The sequence below is a fragment of the Embiotoca jacksoni genome, unplaced genomic scaffold (assembly GCF_022577435.1).
Source record: "Embiotoca jacksoni isolate LCO1_2020_lvr unplaced genomic scaffold, fEmbJac1.0.p SCAF_30, whole genome shotgun sequence".
NCBI lineage: Eukaryota > Metazoa > Chordata > Actinopteri > Embiotocidae > Embiotoca > Embiotoca jacksoni.
The window spans coordinates 5,600,355-5,625,473 of record NW_027185382.1 but is presented as its reverse complement, the minus strand read 5'-3'; the positions used below and the strand labels follow the sequence as shown (position 1 = coordinate 5,625,473).

At 46.5% G+C, this 25,119-nt stretch overlaps 5 protein-coding genes across 5 annotated transcripts; 4 read left to right on the top strand and 1 right to left on the bottom strand.

Annotated features, from left to right (window-relative positions):
- The first annotated feature begins 156 nt into the window (after positions 1-156).
- On the top strand, positions 157-3,554 carry LOC138207200 (coagulation factor VII-like). The gene is made up of 8 exons (XM_069164265.1): positions 157-243; positions 696-955; positions 1,053-1,077; positions 1,210-1,323; positions 1,526-1,672; positions 2,235-2,341; positions 2,559-2,679; positions 2,803-3,554. The coding sequence occupies exons 1-8, from the start codon at positions 177-179 to the stop codon at positions 3,375-3,377; spliced, it is 1,416 nt and encodes a 471-aa protein (XP_069020366.1). The 5' UTR covers positions 157-176; the 3' UTR covers positions 3,378-3,554.
- Positions 3,555-5,684: 2,130 nt separating this feature from the next.
- Positions 5,685-9,377, top strand: f7i (coagulation factor VIIi). The gene is made up of 8 exons (XM_069164267.1): positions 5,685-5,767; positions 5,880-6,043; positions 6,713-6,737; positions 7,075-7,188; positions 7,282-7,419; positions 7,537-7,652; positions 8,056-8,176; positions 8,574-9,377. The coding sequence occupies exons 1-8, from the start codon at positions 5,707-5,709 to the stop codon at positions 9,173-9,175; spliced, it is 1,341 nt and encodes a 446-aa protein (XP_069020368.1). The 5' UTR covers positions 5,685-5,706; the 3' UTR covers positions 9,176-9,377.
- Positions 9,378-10,438: 1,061 nt separating this feature from the next.
- f10 (coagulation factor X) lies at positions 10,439-15,989 on the top strand. Its single transcript, XM_069164264.1, has 9 exons — positions 10,439-10,573; positions 11,285-11,445; positions 11,664-11,688; positions 11,805-11,918; positions 12,503-12,634; positions 12,748-13,022; positions 13,425-13,542; positions 13,654-13,841; positions 14,990-15,989. The coding sequence occupies exons 1-9, from the start codon at positions 10,513-10,515 to the stop codon at positions 15,410-15,412; spliced, it is 1,497 nt and encodes a 498-aa protein (XP_069020365.1). The 5' UTR covers positions 10,439-10,512; the 3' UTR covers positions 15,413-15,989.
- A 1,272-nt stretch (positions 15,990-17,261) lies between these two features.
- Positions 17,262-21,107, top strand: prozb (protein Z, vitamin K-dependent plasma glycoprotein b). The gene is made up of 8 exons (XM_069164263.1): positions 17,262-17,370; positions 17,669-17,832; positions 17,924-17,948; positions 18,601-18,768; positions 18,912-19,043; positions 19,678-19,748; positions 19,844-19,982; positions 20,077-21,107. Exons 1-8 carry the CDS (start codon positions 17,289-17,291, stop codon positions 20,922-20,924), a joined length of 1,629 nt encoding a protein of 542 aa, XP_069020364.1. The 5' UTR covers positions 17,262-17,288; the 3' UTR covers positions 20,925-21,107.
- Positions 21,108-21,218: 111 nt separating this feature from the next.
- pcid2 (PCI domain containing 2) lies at positions 21,219-24,727 on the bottom strand. The gene is made up of 15 exons (XM_069164271.1): positions 24,648-24,727; positions 24,373-24,430; positions 24,194-24,283; positions 23,998-24,071; positions 23,812-23,877; positions 23,701-23,742; positions 23,561-23,615; positions 23,166-23,269; positions 22,876-22,951; positions 22,659-22,800; positions 22,477-22,577; positions 22,235-22,308; positions 22,003-22,128; positions 21,517-21,640; positions 21,219-21,400 (listed from the first exon to the last, which is right to left on the bottom strand). The coding sequence occupies exons 2-15, from the start codon at positions 24,406-24,408 to the stop codon at positions 21,311-21,313; spliced, it is 1,200 nt and encodes a 399-aa protein (XP_069020372.1). The 5' UTR covers positions 24,409-24,430; positions 24,648-24,727; the 3' UTR covers positions 21,219-21,310.
- Positions 24,728-25,119: the final 392 nt, after the last annotated feature.

Here is a 25,119-nt window from a genome sequence, read left to right as displayed (position 1 = left end):
AATTAAAATCTATAATTTTTTTTAAGTGTTTTTTTGATGAACTGTCGAGAAACTGCCAGTTTGTATTGATCAGTCATGGTATCACTGGATCATGTGATCGGAGGGGGGGGCGGGGGGAGGGGCGGTGGGGGGGGGGGGGGACTTTGGCCCCAAAGAAACAGCACAGCAACGATCTGATGAAGTCAACCATGTGGCTGCGAGTCTTCGTCGTCTTTGTCTTTCAGATTTGCCGGGCGGCTTCAGGTGAGGAAGGTCAGAGGTCAGAGGTCAGAGGTCAGACCGACTGATCCGTCTGTAGATCCACTCCACATTTAGTAATTTGACCATTTGATGGTTTCCTTCATGTCCGTGACCAGGACCTCCGTGCTAACGTGATGCTAACACGCTCACACTGACCGCTAGCGTTTCAGAGGGACGAACAGCTGATGGGATTCGGTCAAAACAAACAACTCATTAAATCTTGGCCTCATGGTGGCGCTAGAGGAAACACAACAAATCCACCAGCTTTTATACACATTTTCAATTTCACCAATTTTTTTTGTTTAAGTTATAAAATTATTCATTGACGCCCAAAAGGTTCTCTAAAACAAAGGAAACTAAAATGAACTATAAAATAACATTTCAAAATAAAAGCTGGATTAAAACCGTATTTTGGTCTCAACGTATTCTGAGCAGTTTTCTTCCATCTTGGGCAGTCGTCCCGGACCCGGAGCGAGCCCACATCGTCCCGGACCGAGCCCACATCGTCCCGGACCGAGCCCACGTCGTCCCGGACCCGGACCGAGCCCACGTCGTCCTGGACCCGGAGCGAGCCCACGGCCTGCTGGTCCGGACCCGCAGGTACAACTCGGGCTGGATGGAGGAGCTGCAGATGGGCGACCTGAAGAGGGAGTGTCTGGAGGAGAAGTGCTCCTACGAGGAGGCGCGGGAGGTGTTCGAGCACACCGAGCTGACGGTGCGACGCTGACGCTGGAACTCAAATCACAAAACCAACGGTATTCATTTGTAAAACGACCTTTTGACAAATGTTTCTTTCCTCTCCGTCTCCTCAGGATGAGTTCTGGAAGATGTACATCAGTAAGCAAACATTTCCTTCCTGTAAGATCATTTGAGTCGCTGATTTGAAGTTTTAACACTTTTAAAAACTGAAGTTAGAAGTTGGTTGACGGTGAGAGATGAGTCGGGTTCTACTGACGGTTCCTGTCTCAGTCCCAGAGAGCTGCAGGTCCAACCCGTGTCAGAACGGCGCCACCTGCTCGCCTCAGGCGTCGTCCTACACCTGCTTGTGTCTCCCACAGTTCGCCGGACTCAACTGCGAGCTCGGTGAGCGAACACCAACTTCTCCAGCCGTTCTTCCGTCATGCGGTTCGGTTTGTTCCCGTTGAAGGAAGCTGGCTGACTATTTCCTGTTCGGTCCAACGCTGGAGGAAAAGCAGCCGTGACCGTTTAAATATATATATTCGCCTTTATGCAGACGATACACTGATGTATAAACTCATTAAATGTGAACATATTGATATTTTAGAGGTGCAGGCCGAGCCGGATAGATGTCTGCTGGAGAACGGAGGCTGCCAACATTTCTGTGACGAAGACTTGGAGGGACGAAGGCTCAGCTGCAGGTGTGCAGACGGATACTTGCTGGACGCTGACGGACGGAGCTGCATCGTTAACGGTGGGAACTCTAAAAACACCAAACAGCCTCTGTGGGAAAACTCTCTCTACTTTGTACAAGCTTCATCCTAAACTTTTCAAACAATTTTTTGCAATTTTTAAATGTAGATTAAAAACATTTCTCCTTCTTTCTTTCATTTTTTTTATTTCATGTGCTATTTTCTTCTACAGTCCAATCTCTTAATAACTCTTTTAATAAATCGTATTGTCCTCGCACTGTTTTAATCATACTTGCTGTGTCTGAAATATGTATTTTTCTTCTTTTCCACTTTATTTATTGTGCAACATTAAGGCAGGATGTTGTTGAAACTGTTCTGTTAAAGGAAGCCACACTTTACGTTTTATGAACAACTGTCAGAGGAAGAGCTGCGTGTCGTCAGCGTAATGATGAACGTTCGTATGGAAACAGAACTAAAGAGGCTCCAGTTCAGAGCCCTGCGGGACGCCGCTTCTTAAAACTGGACCGTTACACACAACACAGTGTATCCTTTAAACATATGGTAATAAATCCATATTCTTTATGAATCTAACATCAGATATCCACTCTTATGTTGTTGTTTCAGAGTCGATAGCGTGCGGCATGGTCCCCGTCCTGCAGGGGGAAAGAAAAGAAGAGCACCTCCGAATCGTGGGAGGAAACGAGTGTCCGAAAGGTGAATGCCCCTGGCAGGTAGGCTGCAGATAAAGGGACACTTCAACCACTCTCATTTATGATTAACTAACAGTCAGTATCGAGGCGATTGCCGGCCAAAAGAACTGGAACCTGTGAAACGCTGCCAAAACCAGATTGTGGTGGAAATCCCAAAGTTTCATCAGGAAGATGTGAAATGTTTTGGTTTCATGGAGGGTTTGAGGTGACTGCAGATGTTCTGGTGTGTCGGTTGAAGGTTCTGCTGGTGAACAAAGGAAAAGGTTTCTGTGGAGGAGTGATCTATAAACCCACCTGGATCCTCACGGCCTCTCACTGCCTGGAGAACACCGACGTCCAGTTTCTGAAAGTCGTCGCAGGTACGAATCCCGTCGGCGGCGAAGCAACACTCGGAGTCGCGGTTAAAGACACGAGACATCCTTCGGACACACGTGACCGCCGAGTCTGTTTTCTGTTTGTTGACCCTGCTCTTCGTCTGACAGGTGAGCACAACATCGAGGTGAGCGAGGACACGGAGCAGCTCATTCAGGTCGTCGAGATCATCATGCACGAGAACTACGTGACGAGCACCGCCGACAACGACATCGCCCTCCTCCGCCTGGCGTCTCCAATCGTCTACACGCCGTACGCCGTCCCCGCCTGCCTGCCGACGCGAGCGCTGGCCAACCGCGAGCTCTGGGCCGTCAGGCTGCACACGGTGAGCGGCTGGGGGAAGCGGAGCGAGAACGGGCCCACCTCGCCGATCCTTCGACGCCTGAAGGTGCCGCGGATCCGGACGCAGGACTGCGTGGAGCACAGCGGCATGGCGGTCACCGAGAACATGTTCTGCGCCGGATACCTCGAGGGCCGAGAGGACTCGTGCAAAGGCGACAGCGGCGGGCCCCTGGTGACGGACTACAAGAAGACGGCGTTCCTGCTGGGCATCGTCAGCTGGGGGAAGGGCTGCGCCCGACCGGGCAGCTACGGCATCTACACCCGAGTGTCCAACTATCTAGAGTGGATCCACAACCGAACAGCGGCGCCGGAGCAGCTGAAGAACAGCACCGAGGGAAGCTAGCTGCTTAGCTTAGCTTAGCTTAGCACACGCCACCAAATACACTTCTGAATTTACTGGAAGACACAGCAAACATTTTGTCTCATATCAGGAAAGTCTACAATTGTCTGACTTATTAAAGTCGTAATTAAAAACTTTGCTTCACTTCATGTGTAAATAAACGGTAGCGGTTTAACTCGAGTCTGTTCTTCAATGTTTCTGAAATATTTTGTTTCCGAAATTTTAATTACAACCAGAATGAACCAAGTCAGAAGCAAATCGTCAGACGTAAAAGAAATTCATAACAATTATATGACTTTATTTTAACACAAATGTTGCAAAGCTATAAAAAATTTTACACATATATACATATATATGTGTAAACTTTTTTATATGTATATATATATATATATATATAGTGGTGTGAAAAAGTGTTTCCCTCTAAACCTAATAACTGGTTGGGCCACCCTCAGCAGCAACAACTGTAATCAAGCGTTTGTGATAACTTCCAATGAGTCTTTTCCAGCTGTGGAGGAATGTTGGCCCACTCATCTTTACAGAGTTGTTGTAATTCAGCCACATTGGAGGGTTTTCCAGCACCAACCTCCTTTTTAAGGTCATGTCACAGCATCTCAACAGGATTCAGGTCAGGACTTTGACGAGGCCACTCCAAAGTCTTCATTTTGTTTTTCTTCATCCATTCAGAGGTGGACTTGCTGGTGTGTTTTGGATCATTGTCCTGCTGCAGAACCCAAGTTGGCTTCAGCTTGAGGTCACGAACAGACGGCCGGACGTTCTCCTTCAGGATGTTTTGGTAGGCGGTAGAATTCATGGTTCCATTTATCACAGCAAGTCTTCCAGGTCCTGAAGCAGTAAAACAGCCCCAGACCATCACACTACCACCACCATATTTTACTGTTGGTATGAGGTTCTTCTTCTGAAATGCGGTGTTACTTTTACTCCAGATGTAACGGGACACACACCTTCCAAAAAGTTCAACTTTGGTCTCGTCAGTCCACAGAGTATTTTCCCAAAAGTCTCGGGGATCATCAAGATGTTTTCTGGCAAAAACAAGACGAGCCTTAATGTTGTTTTTGCTCAGCGGTGGTTTTGGTCTGGGAACTCTGCCATGCAGCCATTTCTGCCGAGTCTCTTTCTTCTGGTGGAGTCATGAACACTGACCTGAACTGAGGCAAGTGAGGCCTGCAGTTCTTTGGATGTTGTCGTGGGGTCTTTTGTGACCTCGGATGAGTCGTCGCTGCTCTCTCGGGGTAATTTTGGTCGGCCGGCCGCTCCTGGGAAGGTTCACCACTGTTCCATGTTTTCTCCATTTGTGGATAATGGTTCTCACTGTGGTTCTCTGGAGTCCCAAAGCTTTAGAAATGGCTTTAGAACCTTTTCCAGACTGATAGATCTCAATTACTTTCTTTCTCATTTGTTCCTGAATTTCTTTGGATCTCGGCATGATGTCTGTCTTTTGAGGATCTTCTGGTCTACTTCACTTTGTCAGGCAGGTCCTATTGAAGTGATTTCTTGATTGAGAACAGGTGTGTCAGTAATCAGGCCTGGGTGTGGCTCGAGAAATTGAACTCAGGTGTGATAAACCACAGTTAAGTTATGTTTTAACAGGAGGGGGCAAACACTTTTCACACAGTGGGTTTGGATTGTTTTTCTCCCTTAATAATAAAAACCTTCATTTAAAAACTGCATTTTGTGTTTACTTGTGTTATCTTTGACTAATATTTAAATTTGTTTAATGATCTGAAACATTTAAGTGACAGACATGCAAAAAAATTGGAAATCAGGAAGAGGGCAAACACTGTTTCACACCACTGTATGTATATGTAAAGATTATTTAATATTAATGTAAACTTTACAACAAAACCAAATGTGATATAATTCATCGTCAGAGTTTCAATCAATTACATTTGTTTTTTAAACTAAAATTAAGAAATTCACAAAAAATTACAAATGAAATAATAATGATAATAAAGTGGGATTCTCAGTAATCTCCTGGTATTATAGATGAAGTGAATGTGTACAGAAATATCTTCACATTGTACTTCAACACCAGAATATGATTTAATATGATTTATACAAGCCGTTTGGTGTGTAAACGTGTTTAGTGTATTTATACGTTCTTGTTTGAGTGAATTTGTGCAGCTTCTCGGTTTTATTGACAGATTTGTAAAGAGAAGCGGTTTGCTTTCTGACCTGGTTAAAAACAGCAGAAGTTGTGTTTTTTGGAATGGTTCTGAGGGCAGAGGTTCAGTGGGCGGGGCCTAACGATGCTCCGCCCCTCCCGACACTGCCTTTTGACAGCGTTTTGCTGGAACTCTGAAGACCAGCCGACATGCTGCTGAGGAGCTGCTGCACCGTTTCCACGCTGATCTTCAGCATCGCTGCTGCTGCAGGTGTGATTATTAAAACAATCATCTTCAAACCATTCGGAAGAAATGAGCAGAAAAAAAGACTTTTGATGAAGAACGTAAAGGCTTGTGTTTGTGTTGAAACTTGTGTTTTCAGTGTTTGTCGAGCGGCGCGAGGCCGACTCGATTCTGCGGAGGTGGCGGCGAGCGAACTTCGGTTTCGGTGAGGAGGTCAGACAGGGAAACCTGGAGAGGGAATGCCTCGAGGAGATCTGCAACTACGAGGAGGCGCGAGAGGTCTTCGAAAACGACATCCTCACGGTCAGCCGGTCGCCAACCAATTCACCAATAGGAACATCCGACCGCAAATCCCACTGATTTATGTGGAATCAAAACCATCTCAGTTGCTTCATAAATAAAAAAGGATGTTTACTTTTTGTTTTACGACAGAACCTAAAAAATACAGTAAAAAAAATAGAAATGTTTTTATAGGAAATAAAACTGGAGAGATTCGATATCGTTGTATTTTGCACTTTTTGCAGCAAATAGAAATAAGTTTTATATAAATAGATAGATATACAATATTGATCCCGCAATTATTTGATATAAATAATGAAATAATTATAAATAGTATGTTAACAGTAGAGTGGAATTTCAGTTACTCTGAACCTACTTCTCAAGAACAGTGTTTTATAACTTTTATTGTTTTTGTTGTTTTGTTTGTTTTTAAAGTCTTCTGCTGAAATGAAAGTTAAAATGGAAATTAATTTATACTTTTGTCACGAGATTTTTCCCTTCGATGTTTGTTGTTTACGACTCATTTCTTATTATACTTGTTAGCATGTTATCGTCCTCCTACGGAAACACTGGTGATTTTGGTGTTGAATCTTGTTTAAATTTCAAATTGTTCCTTTAATGATTTCTATAAATAATAATTGTGGAGAAGAATGTTTGCTTGAATGAATATTGTATTTTGGTTTGTTTCTTTAGAGGGAGTTCTGGGAGACATATGAACGTAAGTAACGAACGGTTTGACCGGTTGTTCTGACATCAAATGTCCTGCTAACACTTGTTAGAAACTTCTTGAAGTGGAAATTCTGCCTTTATTTATCTCACATTTAATTCTTAAATTTAAATAGTAAATCTGTCAAACTGTTGATCCCGTCTGGCCTGTGATTGGTCGATTGATTCCTCCACTCGTCAACTTTCACGGAGACACATTCTGGTCTTTTCATCTGCATCTAACAACTCATCGGTTGGTCGGCAGTTTGTTTTCTTGTGACGTGATCTCCAGAAGATAAAAACACGTTAAAGCATCTTCCCCTGGTTTATCTGATTAATTCTGCTGTCAGGTCACAACCTCTGCCTGGCGTACCCGTGTCAGAACAACGGGACGTGTATTAAGACGGAGAACTCCGTTGGATGTCGGTGTCCGCGGGGCTTCGAAGGCCGATACTGTCAGACAGGTAATAAACCCACCGGAGGTATCCGTTCACATCAATCCATCATGAAGCAGCTTCCAGCTCCACCATGAATGTTGGATGACTTCTGGTCCTCAGTGTTCGAAGACTCCCTGAACTGTCTGTACCTGAACGGACACTGCCAGCAGTTCTGCGACGTCGACAAACAACGACGCCGGTGTTTCTGCGCCGACGGATACAAACTGGGAGACGACGGACGAGAGTGCATCGTTAACGGTAGATCACATCCCAACAAGCCGGTTCTTTACGCAGGAGGTTGGAAGATTTCTGAACCGACTGTCCGAAACCCAACAACGTTGAACGTGTGGTTTTGTGGTTGTGTTGGTGTCTCAGTGGAGTTCCCGTGTGGTCAGGTGGCTCTGGCGGAACCGGGAACCAACCAGAGTGCGACAGTCCAGACCCAGGTGGTGAGAAGGAACCAATGTCCCAAAGGACAGTGTCCATGGCAGGTAAACACACCGCTCCAGATGTGACCAAACAACAGCACGCGACCAGCTGCAAGCGCCCCCTAAAGGCTGAAACCAAGAAGTGAGCGGTACCCGAATCGGACCGGGTATCTTCTTTCCTTACTGTTGGTCCACAAAATAAATGACTTTAATGATATGTTAAACATGAACGTGTGCACATCGGGGGTTGGTAGGTTTCCTGTGGATTTATTTGGGATTGAGGGGGCGGGGCTACAGGAAAGGTTCATCCTGACCACTGTTTCTTTTTTTACCCTGAATTCACACCAGATCAGGAAACGTCTCGCCTGTCAGAAATAAGAGAAAATGTGGCCTGTAGGTGGCGCTGTGAGCCTCTGAGACTTTAAACTATTTAATAATGTATCTAACGTGTGTGTATGTTGATCAGGTTCTGGTTCAGCTGAATGGAAAAGATCACTGTGGAGGAGTTCTGGTCCACCCGCAATGGGTCGTCACTGCTGCCCACTGTATCCATGGCATCAACTCCAAAACCCTCACCGTGGTGGCAGGTAAACCAATCCGGTACCAATTAACTCGCACGTTTGTTCCAAAATGTCAAATATAAATTCACCAGTTCTCTTTTTTTTTTGGGGGGGGGGGGGGGAATGATTGTTTTATTTCCTGCAAAACCTTTTTTTCAGCAAGTTTTATGAATTGATAAATTTGTAAAGTGATGCTGAAGTCATCTGGTGGTTTTATAAAGTTGTTGTGTAATTTTTATTTTGGATAATTTTCTTTTATTTCAGAAAAGTTTTCTTCATGTACATTTTCTGTGATATTTTTACTTTAAGTTTCTACCAGTAAATTTCTTTTGTGAAGTTGTTTTGTGATTTTATGACGTAAAAGTTGCTTCATGTAATTTTGTATAAAGTTGTTTTTTGTGTTATTTTACAACTCGGCCACCAGGGGAACATAACTTGGACGTAAATGAAGACACAGAGCAGAAGATACCGGTTGTCCTGGCGGTTGCTCACAGTGGTTACGCCCCGGCGTCGGGCGACAGTGACGTCGCCCTGCTGCAGCTGAGCCGCTCCGTCACATTGGGCCGCCACGCCATCCCCGTCTGCCTGCCCACCAAAGACTTTGCTGAGCAGGAGCTGCTGCTGGTCCGCCACCACACTGTCTCCGGTTGGGGCGGGAGGACCTCCGGGGGCAACGCTCAGACACCCGGCGCTCCAACCGGCGCTCCGACCTCCCCCATCCTGCACAGGATGTTGGTCCCTATCCTCCAGAACTCCCAGTGCTCCCAGAGAACCCAGTTCAACTTCACCGCCAACATGCTGTGTGCCGGATACCTGGAGGGGAGCCAGGAGGGTTGCCGTGGAGACGATGGCAGCCCGCTGGTCACGCTGTACGGCACCACCCACTTCCTGATCGGTGTGGTCGGCTGGGGGCAGGGCTGTTCACACCCTGGGTATTATGGGGTGTACAACAACATGGCCAACTTCCTGGAGTGGGTGGAGTCCACCATGAAACACTCGACCTTCGACCTCGCCGACGCCGTTTGACCTGCTGGAGAAGAAACTCATTTAAGAAACGAGGGATTTAAGAAAAAACTTAACAAATGAAATCAGCGTGTTTTCATTCTTCCTGAGGATGTCTCGAAATGTAAAAAAAGAAGTTTGTCTGGTTTTCAGGAAAACGATTCTTCTGTTTGTGTGACGTGTTCACGATAACATCAAAAACTCAATAAATGTTCCTGATTTAAAAGCTGGGGCTCGTTTATTGTCTAAATACAGCAAATAACAGTCTTAATTTGAAAAGTCAGATTTAGCTGTCTGATGATTTTAATCTTAAAAATGCTTCCATGCAAAGTCGGAATTTACCTGCAAGATTTTTGGACGAAACAAATCGGTGCTTAAATATTTGTATTCCTGACAACTTTGTCAGAAATAATAACGTATAAATTTACGATATTTTGCAGCCAGAAATGACGTCTGACTCCTTAAATCTGTTGAATCCCAATTGGACCGCAGACTGGAAGTAAAGTGCGTTACCACTGAGGGCCACTAGGGGCTGGCTCCAATAGCTTCCATTGTTGATTAGATATTAGGCCTCAAACACAGATATGTTTGGGAGCGTGGCTGTTTGATTGACAGGCCTGGGGTGCACTGAGGTTTCCAGTATAGGTGGGCAAATTCAAGTCCTCCCCAACCCATCCAAATATGGTCCTTTGTGGTTGACTTGTGGCGTCATGTGAGTCTGGATTGATTTGATGCTATGAGTCACCTGAAGGCCAGATGTTTGTTGGTGTTTCCTGTTTCTCCCGTGTGTCTTGAACGCAGCACGAAGAGCTGCCAGTAAAACCTCAGATTCAATAAACACTCAGTTTGGACTGTGGACGTCTGCCGCTCGGCCCCCTGGGAGCCCCGAGCTGATTGGCTGCAGATCAACGAGTGGCTGACCTCCTCACGCTGAGCCACAGCTCAAACATACTTATTGACTGATCACTTCATGAACTACACGTGACATTCATGGTTCAGATAGCTGACAACATCTGGAACTGTTCTGGCCCCTCCCCCCCGACGACACAGGAAGTCAACGTAAACAACTATTGGTCTCCCGACGCTTTGATTTAATCTGACAGTTACCATTAGACAGACAAACATTTCGTGCAGCCCTAGCGCAGAAACAACGTGCTGTCAATCATTTTGCACCAGGAAGCCTGGCTGCCTCAGATAAGCCCCGCCCACTGTGATGAGTGCATTTTAACCTGCCTTCCTCCCCCGCCTGCCTCCACAGCGGTCGTTGCCCTCCCTGCCGCCCCTCCTCTCCTCAGTCCCACTCCGGTACTTCCACTCGGCACACTCAGGTTCTTCCAGACAGCTCACGTCCGTCCGGTGCCATGTTCTGGTGTCTCCGACTGTCCCTGGGCCTCCTGCTGCTCCACCGGGCCGCCGCTCATGGTACGTTCACTCAGTCAGAGCTCAGGGATTGGGGGGGGGGGTAAGCAGGGAAACATGTTTTTTTGGGAGGAAGGGGTTGATTGGCGGCTGGCAGGTGACCCTTGACCCCGTCCTGATCTGTGCGTTTAGTATGTTGCCTGATGTCAGACAGCGTGACGTCACCGACACGGTTTTAATTGGGATGATTGACAGTTCCCTCCTTCACTCAGACACAAACAAAAACCCTCCTTGCAGTTCATTGGATGAACAAACCGCCTGCTGCTCCGTGATTGGTCTCTTCTTGTAAATACTGAATGATAGCTGCTGATTGGAAACAGCTGCTGGGGTCCTGTCATACATGTGTATGTTCATTGTACAACTGGAGGAACATCACAGGAACACGGCTTCAACTCAACATGCCGACCATTAAATAGAGAAACAAGAAGTGAACTTCTGTAGCAGCAGCTCTGATAACGAGCAGTGAACAGTCCTGATGGATGCTTTCTGCTCACAAATTTAATTATTGGACTCATTAAAACGCTGATTAAGACACGTCCATCCAGCAGTTGTTGACATATTTTCATGTGGACCAAAGTCGTGGACGCGCCAACCGCTAACATGATTCAACTGATCCTCCTGCTCCACGTGCTGCGTTCAGGAACTCTCTGAACCCACTGATCCTCCATCACACTAACGAGTTTCTATGATTACACCTTTGTGTTCTCTCCCCAGTCTTCCTGGACGGCCGGGCGGCCAGTCAGGTGCTGATCCGCCAGAGACGAGCCAACAGCTTTTTCGAGGAGTTGAAACAAGGCAACCAGGAGAGGGAGTGCATGGAGGAGCGCTGCAACTGGGAGGAGGCGCGAGAGATCTTCGAGAATGTAGATATGACTGTACGAACCTCTAAAGACACAACCAGGACACTTTGAGGATCTCTGTCAGTAGCTTTTCATCCAGAGTCCCGTGAACCGTCCAGCTTAAGTTATCTAAGCACATTCCAGTTCATCCAGTAATAGATTGTCTCTTTTACGCCGAAGTGGTCATAACGTTCTTCACGGAGAGTTCTCGATCAGGGTTGAGGTTGTTCTCTAATTCTGTTTTCTTTTTTCAGAACGAATTCTGGAACAAGTATTACGGTAAGCTTTTAGAAACACTAAAACGTAACACGGTGACAAACAAAGCGCACTGCTGTGATATTGTGGTGATTTGAGGGACAACAGCTGGTAAAATTCAATGTTGTTTCCACCTGCAGATGGCGACGCATGCGAGACGATGCCCTGCGCTCACGGCGGACACTGCAAAGACGGGATCGGCAACTACATCTGCTTCTGCGAACCGGGGTACCAGGGCATCAACTGCGAAATCGGTACAGAACTGAAAGCCAATGGGGGACTCAACGACCGTTAGATAAACCCTCCGTTTAAAGGTTTCTCTCCTGGACAGTCGGCTCTGTTGAAAGTCAGGGACGGTTGGGATTCAGGAACAGCAGCCCGGACCTCCAGCGAGGATCCCGGTAGCCCGGACCTCCAGCGAGGATCCTGGAAACACTGTTCAGACTACAGTCTGCCAGTAGCGAGGGGATAAGTTCGATGTCACCCGAGTGGGTCCAACAAAGGCGGCAGTGGTAGTAGCTTCCTCACACAACATCTGGTTTATGGTGGTCAATGCTGATTGGTTAAAGGCTGCTCCAACAGCTTTGGACCTGAGGTCTACGCACAGTCCGATGTGACACATTTAAAGAATCCAAAACAGAGGATGTCCAGACCCACATATACCAGGCCAGGACCAAAGTAGGGATATAATGCCTGGAGGTGCTCTGGGTCCACAGCTCTCAGTTTGAGGGTTTCACAAGTCCCCATCCTTTCACAGTCTGCAAATTAATGTTTTATTAACAGGAACCGTAACAGTCAGTCCCAACCTGCTTTAATACTGCTTCCTACATCTTGGCAGTTGTTCCTGAGCTGTGTGAGAACAAGAACGGAGGCTGCGAACACTTCTGCAAAGTCGTCCGAGGAAGCGTCGAGTGTTCTTGTGCCGACGGATATTTCCTGGCATCAGACGATAAATCCTGCGACTCTGACGGTGAGAGAGGCTCCAGAATCCAGGTTCTCTTTCATGTAGCACAGAGTCCACTCTCATTCCAGAAATACCAGAAAGTCTTCAGGTTGGTTTAAACTCTGACCTTCTCCTTCCAGAGCCCTTCAAATGTGGCGCCATCATCACCGGAAATTTCCGGAGTGTTTTCAGGTACGACAGGAAGAACCCAACGGAGGGGAACGCCAACGGGCTGAACATGACGCTCAACTCCACGGAGCAGGAGGACGTCCTGGACGCCGTCCAGCCGGCCGAGAACATCAGCCGCATTTTGCAGGAATCCTCAGTTCTTGAGGAACTGATCATTTCTCAAAGAGCGGGTATGACTCGCATCGTCAACGGAGAGAACTGTCCGCCGGGGGAATGTCCGTGGCAGGTAGAGGCCCGATCCTTTTAAAAACCTCCTGCTGTGAAATAACTGATTGATGGCGTTTGGCTGCAACGAGGACATAAAATAAGGAACAAGTCCAGGCCATTGTCGATTTATACAGAAACCCGAGAGTCCGTTATTGTCCAAATGTCCCACTCTATCTTGTGTATAGTAAATAGTATGTAGCATGTAGACATCATAACTGAGTCCAAACAGATATGAAATCTTTCCATCGTTATCCAGGTGATTCATTTCATTCAGTCTTCCACCAGGAACAACTGCCAGCCAATCAGGATGGAGTGTTTTTACTTCTACCGGATGTTAGCTTCCTCCTCACACGTCGTCTGCCTCTGCAGAGTTTTAATATTTTCTGTATTTCTTTGGTCCCTGAACGTCTCGTCCCTGAAGGCTCTCCTTCTGAACGAGGACAACCAAGGCTTCTGCGGAGGAACCATCCTCAACGAGTACATCATCCTGACCGCCGCCCACTGCATGAACCAATCACGCTACATCTACGTCAAGCTGGGTCGGTCTGACAACATTCACATAAAAACAGGTTGTCTAGCAAAATAAACTTCCTCAATGATTTTTGTAAATGTTCCTAATGAAATACAATTTGTTATTTCTGTGCATTCAGGTGAGTTTGACACGTTGGTGGTCCACGGTAACGAAGCTACCCACAACGTGGAAACCATCATCACCCACAATTGGTACAAACAGGAAACGTACCACAACGACATCGCACTCATCAAACTGGCCACGCCCATCAAATTCAACAGGTTCATCCTCCCGGCTTGCATACCCGAGCCAGAGTTTTCAGAAAGGGTAAATCTTTGAACCAGACGCACCAGTTCAAAACGAATGTAAACGTTTTTGCCATCAACTTACTCAACTACGTCTTGATGCTAAGCTAAGCTAAACCGCTGCTAATATTTAGCATAGACACAATAGTGGTATTGATCTTCATCCAAATATTGAACAATTGCTTCATTGTGACACAAAAACAAAAAACTTCCTTCAGCGCCCTCTGGTGGGATGTCCCATCATTTCATGACACTTAAAAAATGAAGTAATTCATTTTTCTCCATTTAATGGCCGAAGTGTCCTCTGAAGATGAACCAGGAACCATGGTTCTATGGTTCTATGGGCCTATGGGTCTATGGTTCTATGGGCCTATGGTTCTATGGGTCTATGGGTCTATGGTTCTATGGGCCTATGGTTCTATGGTTCTATGGGCCTATGGTTCTATGGGCCTATGGTTCTATGGATCTATGGGTCTATGGGCCTATGGTTCTATGGGCTTATGGTTCTATGGGGCTATGGTTCTATGGCCCTATGGTTCTATGGGTCTATGGGCCGATGGTTCTATGGGCCTATGGTTCTATGGACCTATGGGCCTATGGGCTTATGGTTCTATGGGTCTATGGTTCTATAGGTCTATGGGCCTATGGACCTATGGTTCTATGGGCCTATGGTTCTATGGGTCTATGGGCCTAAGGGCTTATGGTTCTATGGGTCTATGGGTCTATGGGTTTATGGGCCTATGGGCCTATGGCTCTATGGGCCTATGGTTCTATGGGCCTATGGGTCTATGGGCCTATGGTTCTATGGTTCTATGGTTCTATGGGCCTATGGTTCTATGGGCCTATGGGCCTATGGTTCTATGGGTCTATGGGCCTAAGGGCTTATGGTTCTATGGGTCTATGGGTTTATGGGCCTATGGGCCTATGGCTCTATGGGCCTATGGTTCTATGGGCCTATGGGTCTATGGGCCTATGGTCCTATGGTTCTATGGTTCTATGGGCCTATGGTTCTATGGGCCTATGGCTCTATGGGCCTATGGTTCTATGGTTCTATGGGCATATGGTTCTATGGGCATATGGTTCTATGGGTCTATGGTTCTCGGGTTCCTACGTGACAAAGTCCTGGACCAGATGAAGTCAACTCAGGATATTTCTTACCTCCTCTTGCAGGTCTTACTGCGGCAGTTGGACGGGATGGTCAGCGGTTTTGGACGTCTCGGTGAGGGTCGGCAGCCGTCCACCATCCTGCAGCGCCTCGTCGTCCCCTACGTGAACCGTCACAAGTGCATGGAGTCCACCGACCTGCAGATCTCCTTACGCATGTTCTGCGCCGGCTACGACACGATAAGCAAGGACGCCTGCCAAGGCGACAGCGGTGGGCCACACGTCACCCGCTACCGCAACACCTACTTCATCACCGGCGTGGTGAGCTGGGGCGAAGGCTGCGCACGCAAAGGCAAATACGGAGTCTACACGCAGGTGTCCAAGTTCATCCGCTGGATCCGCGATGGCATGGACAAGCTGATGCCCAAAGAGAAGAGCGGCGGGAGGCAGAAGAGGCATCACGGCGCCATCAAGAGGCTGTATCTGTAAAACATCTGGAAACATCTGGAAACATCTGGGCCTCATGTAAAACAGTCACATTTCGGACACAGAAACAACATGTTCACAAACATTCATCCTTCTTTGACTTCATGTTTGTTCAGCTGATGAGTTTCAGCCCCGTATTTCCTCTTTCAGCTGTTTTCATCTCAACCTCTTTTAGCCATTTCAATGACACAACTGTCATCCAGTAAAACTTAACCATCCAAACTAATTCTTTTAATACTTTGTGTTTCAGTATTAGCAAAAGTTTCAGAATGGTGTGAAAACATGTAAAAGTTTTCTAAACCAAACGTCTGTTTTCATGTATTTTTTTATTAGCCAATACAGGAAATAAGTTTTGAAGAAAAGATAAAAAAAATTTACGCTGAAGCTTTTGTATAATTAAAACATTTTTTCAATTGACTTTTTTGCTGAATTTGAAGTAAAATGAACTTTTAAATGTAACTCCCGACATTGAAGTTTCTACGGTTGAAATGATTAATAATAACGATTCGTGTATTTGTATTTCTTCATTGTATTTTAATAAATTGTTGCAGAGATTCAATAAATACTGTCTGGAAATGTATTACCATTTTTATAGTTATTTGTTCTTGGTTATTCATTGTTGGAAAGTGAAAAGTTTTGGGGATTTTGACTGTTGGTTGAACCACATTTACAATTAATCAGATCAATAAATGGGACGTTGCTGGAACATGACAATGACCGGAGGAAGTTGGAGCAATTTGTTCTTAGAGGCGTTTGAAAACTTTGTAGAAAGCTTCATAAGTGAATTGTTTTGTTATTTTGCTCAGAAAATCATCTGCTGCCATCAAACTGGTGTTGAAGCCCCGAAAAATCTTTCCTGCCTTCAGATGACTAATCTCTTCTTCTACTACTTGATCTTAAATGATTAATCCTGCCGTGTTTACCTCAAATAAACAAGCTGAGCTGAAGGTTCAGAGGTCGGAGCTGCAGCTGGTTTGTGTGGTTTGAGAGGACGAGGCCAGAGTCCACTGAAAAAACTGTTTAACTATTATAGAAACAAATATCTGTCAGAACACAAGAGTGAGTGTGTGTGTGTGTGTGTGTGTGTGTGGTGTGTGTGTGTGTGTGTGTGTGTGTGTGTGTGTGTGTGGTGTGTGTGTGTGTGGTGTGTGTGTGTGTGTGTGTGTGTGTGTGTGTGTGTGGTGTGTGTGGTGTGTGTATATGGTGTGTGTGTGTGTGTGTGGTGTGTGTGGTGTGTGTGTGTGTGTGTGTGTGTGTGTGGTGCGTGTGTGTGTGTGTGTGGTGTGTGTATATGATGTGTGTGTGTGTGTGTGGTGCGTGTGTGTGTGTGTGTGGTGTGTGTATATGATGTGTGTGTGTGTGTGTGTGTGGTGTGTATATGGTGTGTGTGTGTGTGTGTGGTGTGTGTGGTGTGTGTGTGTGTGTGTGTGTGTGTGTGTGTGTGGTGCGTGTGTGTGTGTGTGTGTGTGGTGTGTGTATATGATGTGTGTGTGTGTGTGTGTGTGTGTGGTGTGTATATGGTGTGTGTGTGTGTGTGTGTGTGTGTGTGTGTGTGTGTGTGTGTGTGTGTGTGCGTGTGTGTGTGTGTGGTGTGTATATGATGTGTGTGTGTGTGTGTGTGTGTGTGTGTGTGTGTGTGGTGCGTGTGTGTGTGTGTGGTGTGTATATGATGTGTGTGTGTGTGTGTGTGGTGTGTATATGATGTGTGTGTGTGTGTGTGTGGTGTGTATATGGTGTGTGTGTGTGTGTGTGTGTGTGTGTGTGTGTGTGTGGTGGTGCGTGTGTGTGTGTGTGTGGTGTGTATATGATGTGTGTGTGTGTGTGTGGTGTGTGTATATGGTGTGTGTGCATGTGTGTGTGTGTGGGTACGGTCAGTGTCATGGCGGCCGGCATCATGTCAGCGTCTCTTCTCACGATCTGCCTTCTTGAATGTTTCCTTCGGGTCTTCGGCCGAGGAGAAGGTAAGAGCTTGACCTCTGACCTCTGACCTCATTGACTCCGATAAAATGTGTCGAATGCAGACTGAAGCTCAGTTTGACGATACGTCGCAAACACGAGCATTTCATGACTTCATACTTATGTCTTCTAATTATTGATGATATGACAAATATGACTGAATAACTTACGGCTCATGAACTACGAATGATAATAACAGTGAAATCACACGTATCAGACGGGAGATGAAGTGGATTACGGGACTCCGTATTACGGCTGTGTTATTTACGTCCGACGGTATAAAGCGCCCTCTCATGTCGTCAGTGTTTCGCGGGGCTCCTGAGGCCCACGCCGTCTTCCTGCGGCCCAAACGGGCCAACACGTTCCTGGTGGAGGAGATCCTGCAGGGGAACCTGGAGAGGGAGTGCTACGAGGAGATGTGCAGCTACGAGGAGGCGCGCGAGTACTTCGAGGACAACGACCACACGGTCGGTGGGAAAACAATAATAATCAAAGAGTCCGATTACGATTCGGAAAAAATCCCAAACTGAGATTGTGACCTGAGTTTGTTTCGTGCAGGTCGCTTTCTGGACCGTTTACTTCGGTGAGTTTTCAACCAACTCAGCTGATAATCAATTCAATTCAATTCCAGAATGAACGGAAGACAAATAAACATAAATATCACAAATATGTTACATCGACTGGATGTCTGACATAAATAATTAGTTTGTGATGCAGTAATTCATCTACTGATTTCAATGCATTCTATTTACTATTATTTAAATATTTGTAAATATATTTAGTTTGCTTTGTTTTAATTTAAAATTTTATAAAAGTATATATTTTTGGGGCTTTTTAATTACAAAACAATAAATATTTATAAATCTGTCACTAATTTCTTTCATTTTTTTGATGTTGGTTGTATATCACTTACAATATTTAGGATTATTTACAGTGAACTTAAATAAAATGATTTGTTTTCTTCATGGGGACATACATTTACTTTTTCTTCATGATCTATAAAATCAAATTATGTATTCATCAGTGTAAAATTATGGCCAAATAGTAATCAGCATATAATTATAACTAAAAACGGAGTACATCATGGAAGTTATTATTTAACATTATACATATTTTACCATATGAAATGCATAAAACTAAAATATTTACTATTATAGAATGTATTTCTTTATACAGTTATCACAGTGCTGCTCCAGAATTCTTATTGTTACTGCTTCCTGTTTTGGTTTTGTGAGACGGGGACCAGTGCGACCCGAACCCCTGCCTCCATGGAGGGAACTGCACTGACAAGGTGGGGGGGTTTTCCTGCTCCTGCACGGCCCCCCACTCCGGACCGGTCTGTGAACGGGAACCACTGGAAGTGGGAGGTCTGCCATACCCCGCACCACATCCCCCTGCAGCAGGTTTGACCACACCCACAGTTGTGCTGGCTCCGCCTCCTCTGAGGGGCGGGGTCTACAAGATCAAAAGTCACAGCGCGTTCAGGTTTTCTACATCTGTCGTGTCCATAGCAACACTGTACCGATATACTTAACGTGTGTTTCAGAAGTCTTGCAGTGCCCGACTAAAGGTCCGACAGCGTGCCACCAGCTGTGCAAGGCCTCGTACGCCTCCTTCACCTGCTCCTGCATGTCGGGATTCGAACTACAGAGCGACGGACGGAGCTGTCAGCCTGAAGGTTCGATTCCCCGAAGAACAGCACGTTTACCAAACCTCCACGTTTACCAAACCTCCACGTTTACCAAACCTTCACGTTTACCAAACCTTCACGTTTACCAAACCTCCACATTTACCAAACCTTCACGTTTACCAAACCTCCACGTTTACCAAACCTCCACGTTTACCAAACCTTCACGTTTACCAAACCTTCACGTTTACCAAACCTCCACGTTTACCAAACCTTCACGTTTACCAAACCTTCACGTTTACCAAACCTCCACGTTTACCAAACCTCCACGTTTACCAAACCTCCACGTTTACCAAACCTTCACGTTTACCAAACCTCCACGTTTACCAAACCTTCACGTTTACCAAACCTCCACGTTTACCAAACCTCCACGTTTACCAAACCTCCACGTTTACCAAACCTCCACGTTTACCAAACCTCCACGTTTACCAAACCTTCACGTTTACCAAACCTCCACGTTTACCAAACCTTCACGTTTACCAAACCTTCACGTTTACCAAACCTCCACGTTTACCAAACCTTCACGTTTACCAAACCTTCACGTTTACCAAACCTCCACGTTTACCAAACCATGTTTAATAAACCATTTCAAACTGCTCATCTAACCAAGTCTTTCTGTCCTCAGTCGAGTTTCCCTGCGGACGTCTTCCTGATGCCACAAGGTCAATGTGTCACCATGGAAACTGCCCCTGGCAGGTAAGATCCTCTCGGCCAATCACAGCGAGGCGAATCTTGAAGTGCAAAAGTAAAAAAAAGACTGATAAACGGATCTCCTTGTTTTCTGTACCGAGGCGTCCCTGCTGGACAGCTGGGGGGCGGAGCTGTGTGGTGGTGTGGTGCTGGGTCAACGCTCCATCCTGACCTCCGCCAGCTGCCTTTTCCTGGACTCAGGATCTGACCCCCGACCTTCCAAGTTCTATGTGGTCGCCGGTACTTAAAAAAACACCATACATGGCCAGAAGTCTGTGGACAGGGCAGAATAAAAGTCCACTCAATTATCTTATTCTGAAATTTCATCTTCTAGGCAACAGGAGGACGCGTTTCCCGGTCCGAGCTCTGTACCTTCACAACCGTTTCCGTCTAGGTCACCATGACAACGACCTCGCCCTCCTCGAGCTGGCCAGCCCACTGCCCTTTGGCCCCACCCTCATCCACCTCTGCCTGCCCACCAAGGACTTCAGTGAAAACATCCTGATGCATTCTGGGAGGGTGGGCGTCTCCATGAGAAGAGGGGGAGGTGTCCAGAACCAGAACCAGAACCTGGTCTATATGATGCTGGATGAGTGTCGCAGGCAGCTAAACGTGTCATATTCGCTCAACAACAAAATGTTCTGCATGGGGAACCAAAATGTAATTTCAGGGAACCAGAATGGAACCCAGAGGAGGCAGAACGAACCCTCAGGGAATGAACATGGAGCCGAGAGCCCAAATGGAGCTCTAAGGAACCAAAATGGAACCCAAAGGAGCCCAGATGGAGGCACAGGGAACCAAGACGGAGTCCAGGGAAGGCTTAGCGGGCACGCAGAGAACCGGATCCAGAATCAAACCCAAGACCTTCAAAACGGGACACCGAACAGAGCACAGAACTACAACCGCAGCTCAAACAATCACAAGGCCTCACGTTCGGGCGGCAGGTTGAGGTCGGAGGTCAGCGGCAGGTCGTGTGGCGGGCTGTTGCCAGGGTCGCCCGTTGCCACGGTGGAGCACGGGACGGCGTTCCTGACCGGGCTGCTGATCTCATCGTCCGCGGGCTGCGACGGCGGTCTGGTGTTCACCAAACTGTCTCGGTACGTGAGCTGGATCCACCCGAGGCTGGAGGCGGTCGAGGATCACATGACCCCCCAGATCAACCAGTACCCCGAGAGTCGCTGACAACACGTCGCCATCTTTAAAACTCTTATAGAAGCGACCGCCGCTCTTCTTCCCCTTAATGTGCTTCGTTGTTTCCGTTCGGAACAGGAAGTGGGAAAGTGAAATTTTTACTGTTGAACTGCACAAACATTCAGTCACAGATAATGTTTACTATTAAAATGTGAAAATAAAAAACTGCATTCATGTCTGGAATCAGGTTCTAAACATTAAAAAAAGACTCCAATACCCACAATGCACTGCCCAAAGGCCCCAGGGAACACCTGCTAACTGCTTAATAACCAATCAGAATCACGCTCTACAAACCACCTTCTGTTTTATTCATCAAAGTTCATCAGTACAAAATAACAGAATGGAAACGTTTCCAGGAGGATTGTGGGTAACGTAGTCTAGGAGATAGAGGACAGAGGAGGGAATGGATTCTGTTTACTGACCACGAGCTTCTGGTGCTGGTGGGAGATGTAGCCTTTGATGTGGCCCTGCAGGAGGAGAAGAAGAAGAAAAGGTCAGCGTCTGGACCTCCAGGTGAGTCCAGGTGAGTCCAGGTGAGTCCAGGTGAGTCCAGGTGTCGCTGTGTGTGTGAGCGCGTCCTCACCATGTAGATGAGGTTGGCCAGGATACACTGCACCTCGTCCAGGTCCACGTCCTCCACCTGCAGCATCCTCAGCGCCACCAGGAAGGCGTCCAGAGGCAGCTGGTGCGTCCGCAGCAGCAGATACCTGCAGGCAGGAATCAGGGATTAAAGAGCACCACGGGCGAGCGATCCTTCAGCATGAAAATATTTTAGAAAGAAATGTGACCAAGAAGTCACAAACCACTTTTACACGACTAACACTTAAAACGTCAGCTCTGACAACGGAACATATGACGAGAAATAAAGTGGGGGTCAAAAACGTGCTGTTATAAAGTGGGGGTCAAAGATTTAGAGACAAAAAGGATGTGAAATGAAAGGTCACAACATTAAAATATCTAAAGACCGGGACCAAGTGATGCCATGTCATATAAAAACATGTTTAAGATGAAACAGACGGTTGGTGTTGTTGTTTGTGCGTAACCGTGGCGATGGAACAGACTCACTCACACTTTCTTGAAGAGGTTCCTGTAGGTGATGATCTTCAGCTTCTCCAGGATGAGGAAGATCCCACAGCGGATGAAGAAGGTCTCGTGTTTGGACAAAGCCTCGTTCAGCAGCAGCAAGTTCCCCTCACTGACACACACACACACACACACACACACACACACACACACACCTGTCAGATCACCTGACTGCATGATGTCACTTCCTGTGACAGTGCCCCGCCCCTTCTGCGTACCTCACAGCTTTGGTGACGTCAGCAAACTGCATGAGGTCGTACTTCCTGAGGAGCTGATGAGTCGGCATATGACCCTGAAACGGCAACAACAGCCCGCAGTCAGACCGACACCGCTCCCACAATGCATCAGTGCTGACAGCTGGGCCCAAACTCCAAGAAAGAAACCTGATCTAAACTGGTGTAAACTGGTTTGAGTTGATCTCAACTGGTGTAAACTGGTTTAAATGTGCAGAGGTTCTAACCAGCAGCATCTTGACTGGCAGCAGGTAAATGAGGATCATCCTCTTGTTCTTCTGGCTGGAGCGATGACAGTGGTGAAAGGCGAAAGACAGGAACTCCTCAGCTGCGGAGAGAAACCAGATTGTAATCCAGGATTCTGTAAAGTATTGATCTCCGCGGCGACACTCGGACCGCGACGGGTCACCTGGTTTGAAGTCGCTGTCGAACATGGCTTTGCGGCCCACGTAGTATTTGTAGGTGACCTTCTGAGCTGGACTGTAGTCGTTCTTCAGGTTGGAGCTGTCGATGGCTCTGATCAGAGGCTTACACAGGTGCAGCTTATTGATCTGCAGCACACGCAGCACTCATCAATCAACAATCAATACACCAATCAATCCAGTCGCTGTTGACGGAGCTCAGACCTTAAAGTAGATCTTGAAGAGCTGGTTGCTCAGAAACATCATCCCCCACTTCTTCGAGTCCTCGATGCCCGCACGGCTGGTTCAACAGAAGAACATGAACCAGAAGAAACAGGAAACAGATGATGGACTGATCAGTACGATCAGCTGATGTATTGATGAGTACGATCAGCTGATGTATTGATCAGTACGATCAGCTGATGTATTGATCAGTACGATCAGCTGATGTATTGATGAGTACGATCAGCTGATGTATTGATCAGTACGATCAGCTGATGTATTGATGTACTGACTTGTCGCTGGCACAGACTCTGAAGCAGCTCATCAGCTGTTCGGCTGCTTTCTCCAACATCTCGCTGGGTTGACCTTTGCCCTTCTTCTGCAGCTGCTGCTCGGCCTGAACACACAATCACATCCAAACCTCTTTATGTGTAAAAATGATGTTAATTTTAATCATGTTTTTTAATTCATTCATGAAAATTCAGAAATATTAATTTTACCGTTTGAGTGTAAATTCAGTCTGTTAAAAGTTCTTTATTATCGTAACAGTAGTTTTATTTGTGTATTTGTTGTGAAACAGTTTTTGGACATTTTGTGACTATTTTCTGTATTAAAAAAAAAAGGTAAATAAATAAATATACATCCATGTTCATAAGTGGATATATTGGAAATAAACCGGGTTTCTCACGTTGTTGGCGAATATGCGGAGGTCCAGCGTGACGGCGAACATCACCGGCAGCGCCCTGAAAGCACAGAGCAGCACGGTGCGTTCAGGGTCAGCGTGTGAATGGGAGACAGCTGCTTTCAGGCTGTAGACTGTGAACTCACCAGTTCTCCTCCTTGTGGGACTGGAAGGCCTTCAGGAATGATGTGAGGAGGTCAAGGAGCCAATCAGAGCAGAGCATTGATGACACATGACACAGTTTTTATGAAGGATATTGAACGACCAGCGTCTGGAACTTGTAGGCTTCAACGAAGTCGTGATTGGCCACCGCGAAGGTACACCTGGGACACACACAGACACGTCGACACCACATCTGAGGACGTCACACTGCAACGTACTGATGTACCTGGTGGGGACAACAGCTGTAAACCAGTTATCGATCAATACTTCAGAATCAATACCTGAGATGAGCTGCGACCATCTCGTCGTACGGCGGCTCCAGGACCTGCTGACACTTCTCTTCTGGACTGGCCAGCTGCAACACACACACACACACACACACACACACACACACACACACACACACACACACACACACAGGTGAGGCTGTATCCTAGCAACGCGGAGGAGGGTGCCCCTGAGTGGGCGGAGCCTGACCTGAAGGCGCGGGTTGGCCACGTGCGGGTGTTTGAATGACAGCAGCTCAGCGCAGAAGGAGCCCTCGTGGCAGTCGATGGCCTCGTAGATCTGTGGCGGGAAAACACGAGTCACCCCGCTGCTGTCAATCAAAACATTCCAAAACAAGACAAGCTGAGAGGTCAGAGGTCAGAGGTCACCTGCTGCAGGTACTGGTTGATGGTGATGTGAGCCATGAGCGCCCCCAGCTGTTCACACCTGAAAACACACAAACCATCTGAATCATCAACAGCACGTCAATCAACACAAACAACAACAACAACAAACAAAAGAAGACGTAAAAGACCTCCACGACATCCCAGACCACCACGAGACCTCCATCAGGTCTACTCGACCCGCTCCGGGTCACCAGCTGTGTCCCGGAAGTAAACAGTAAACAAACAGTCATATAAACAACAAACAAACAGCTACTCACCTTTAAGACGAAGATTTAACCAGAGAAACGTTCATCTAGCTTCAGTCCACTCACCCGCGGACCCGGACTGTTTTCACTGACGGACAATATCCGGGTCGCGTGAGTTCATTTCCGGTAGGGTTTCAGAATAAGATGCCTATCAAAATAAAAGCTCAGCTCGGTTGCTGGATGGTCGGTTTGAGATGTTCTCGACGAGGGAGGAACTCTGACTTTACTCTTTCTTATTTAAAGACTTAATACGTTTAAGTCTTCTGATTTTTAGATATAAATCTATAAATAGATACATTAAAATCGTAAAATTTAAAAGAAAACAAATAAATGGAAATATAAATGGATATTTCGGGGTTTGATTGGATTAGATTAGATTTAGACTTTATTAATCCCACAGTGGGGAACTTTAGTTGTTACAGCAGGAAGTCTGTAACAGTCAAATATCTAACCGATGATATTTATCAGCTCTGTCAGATATGTA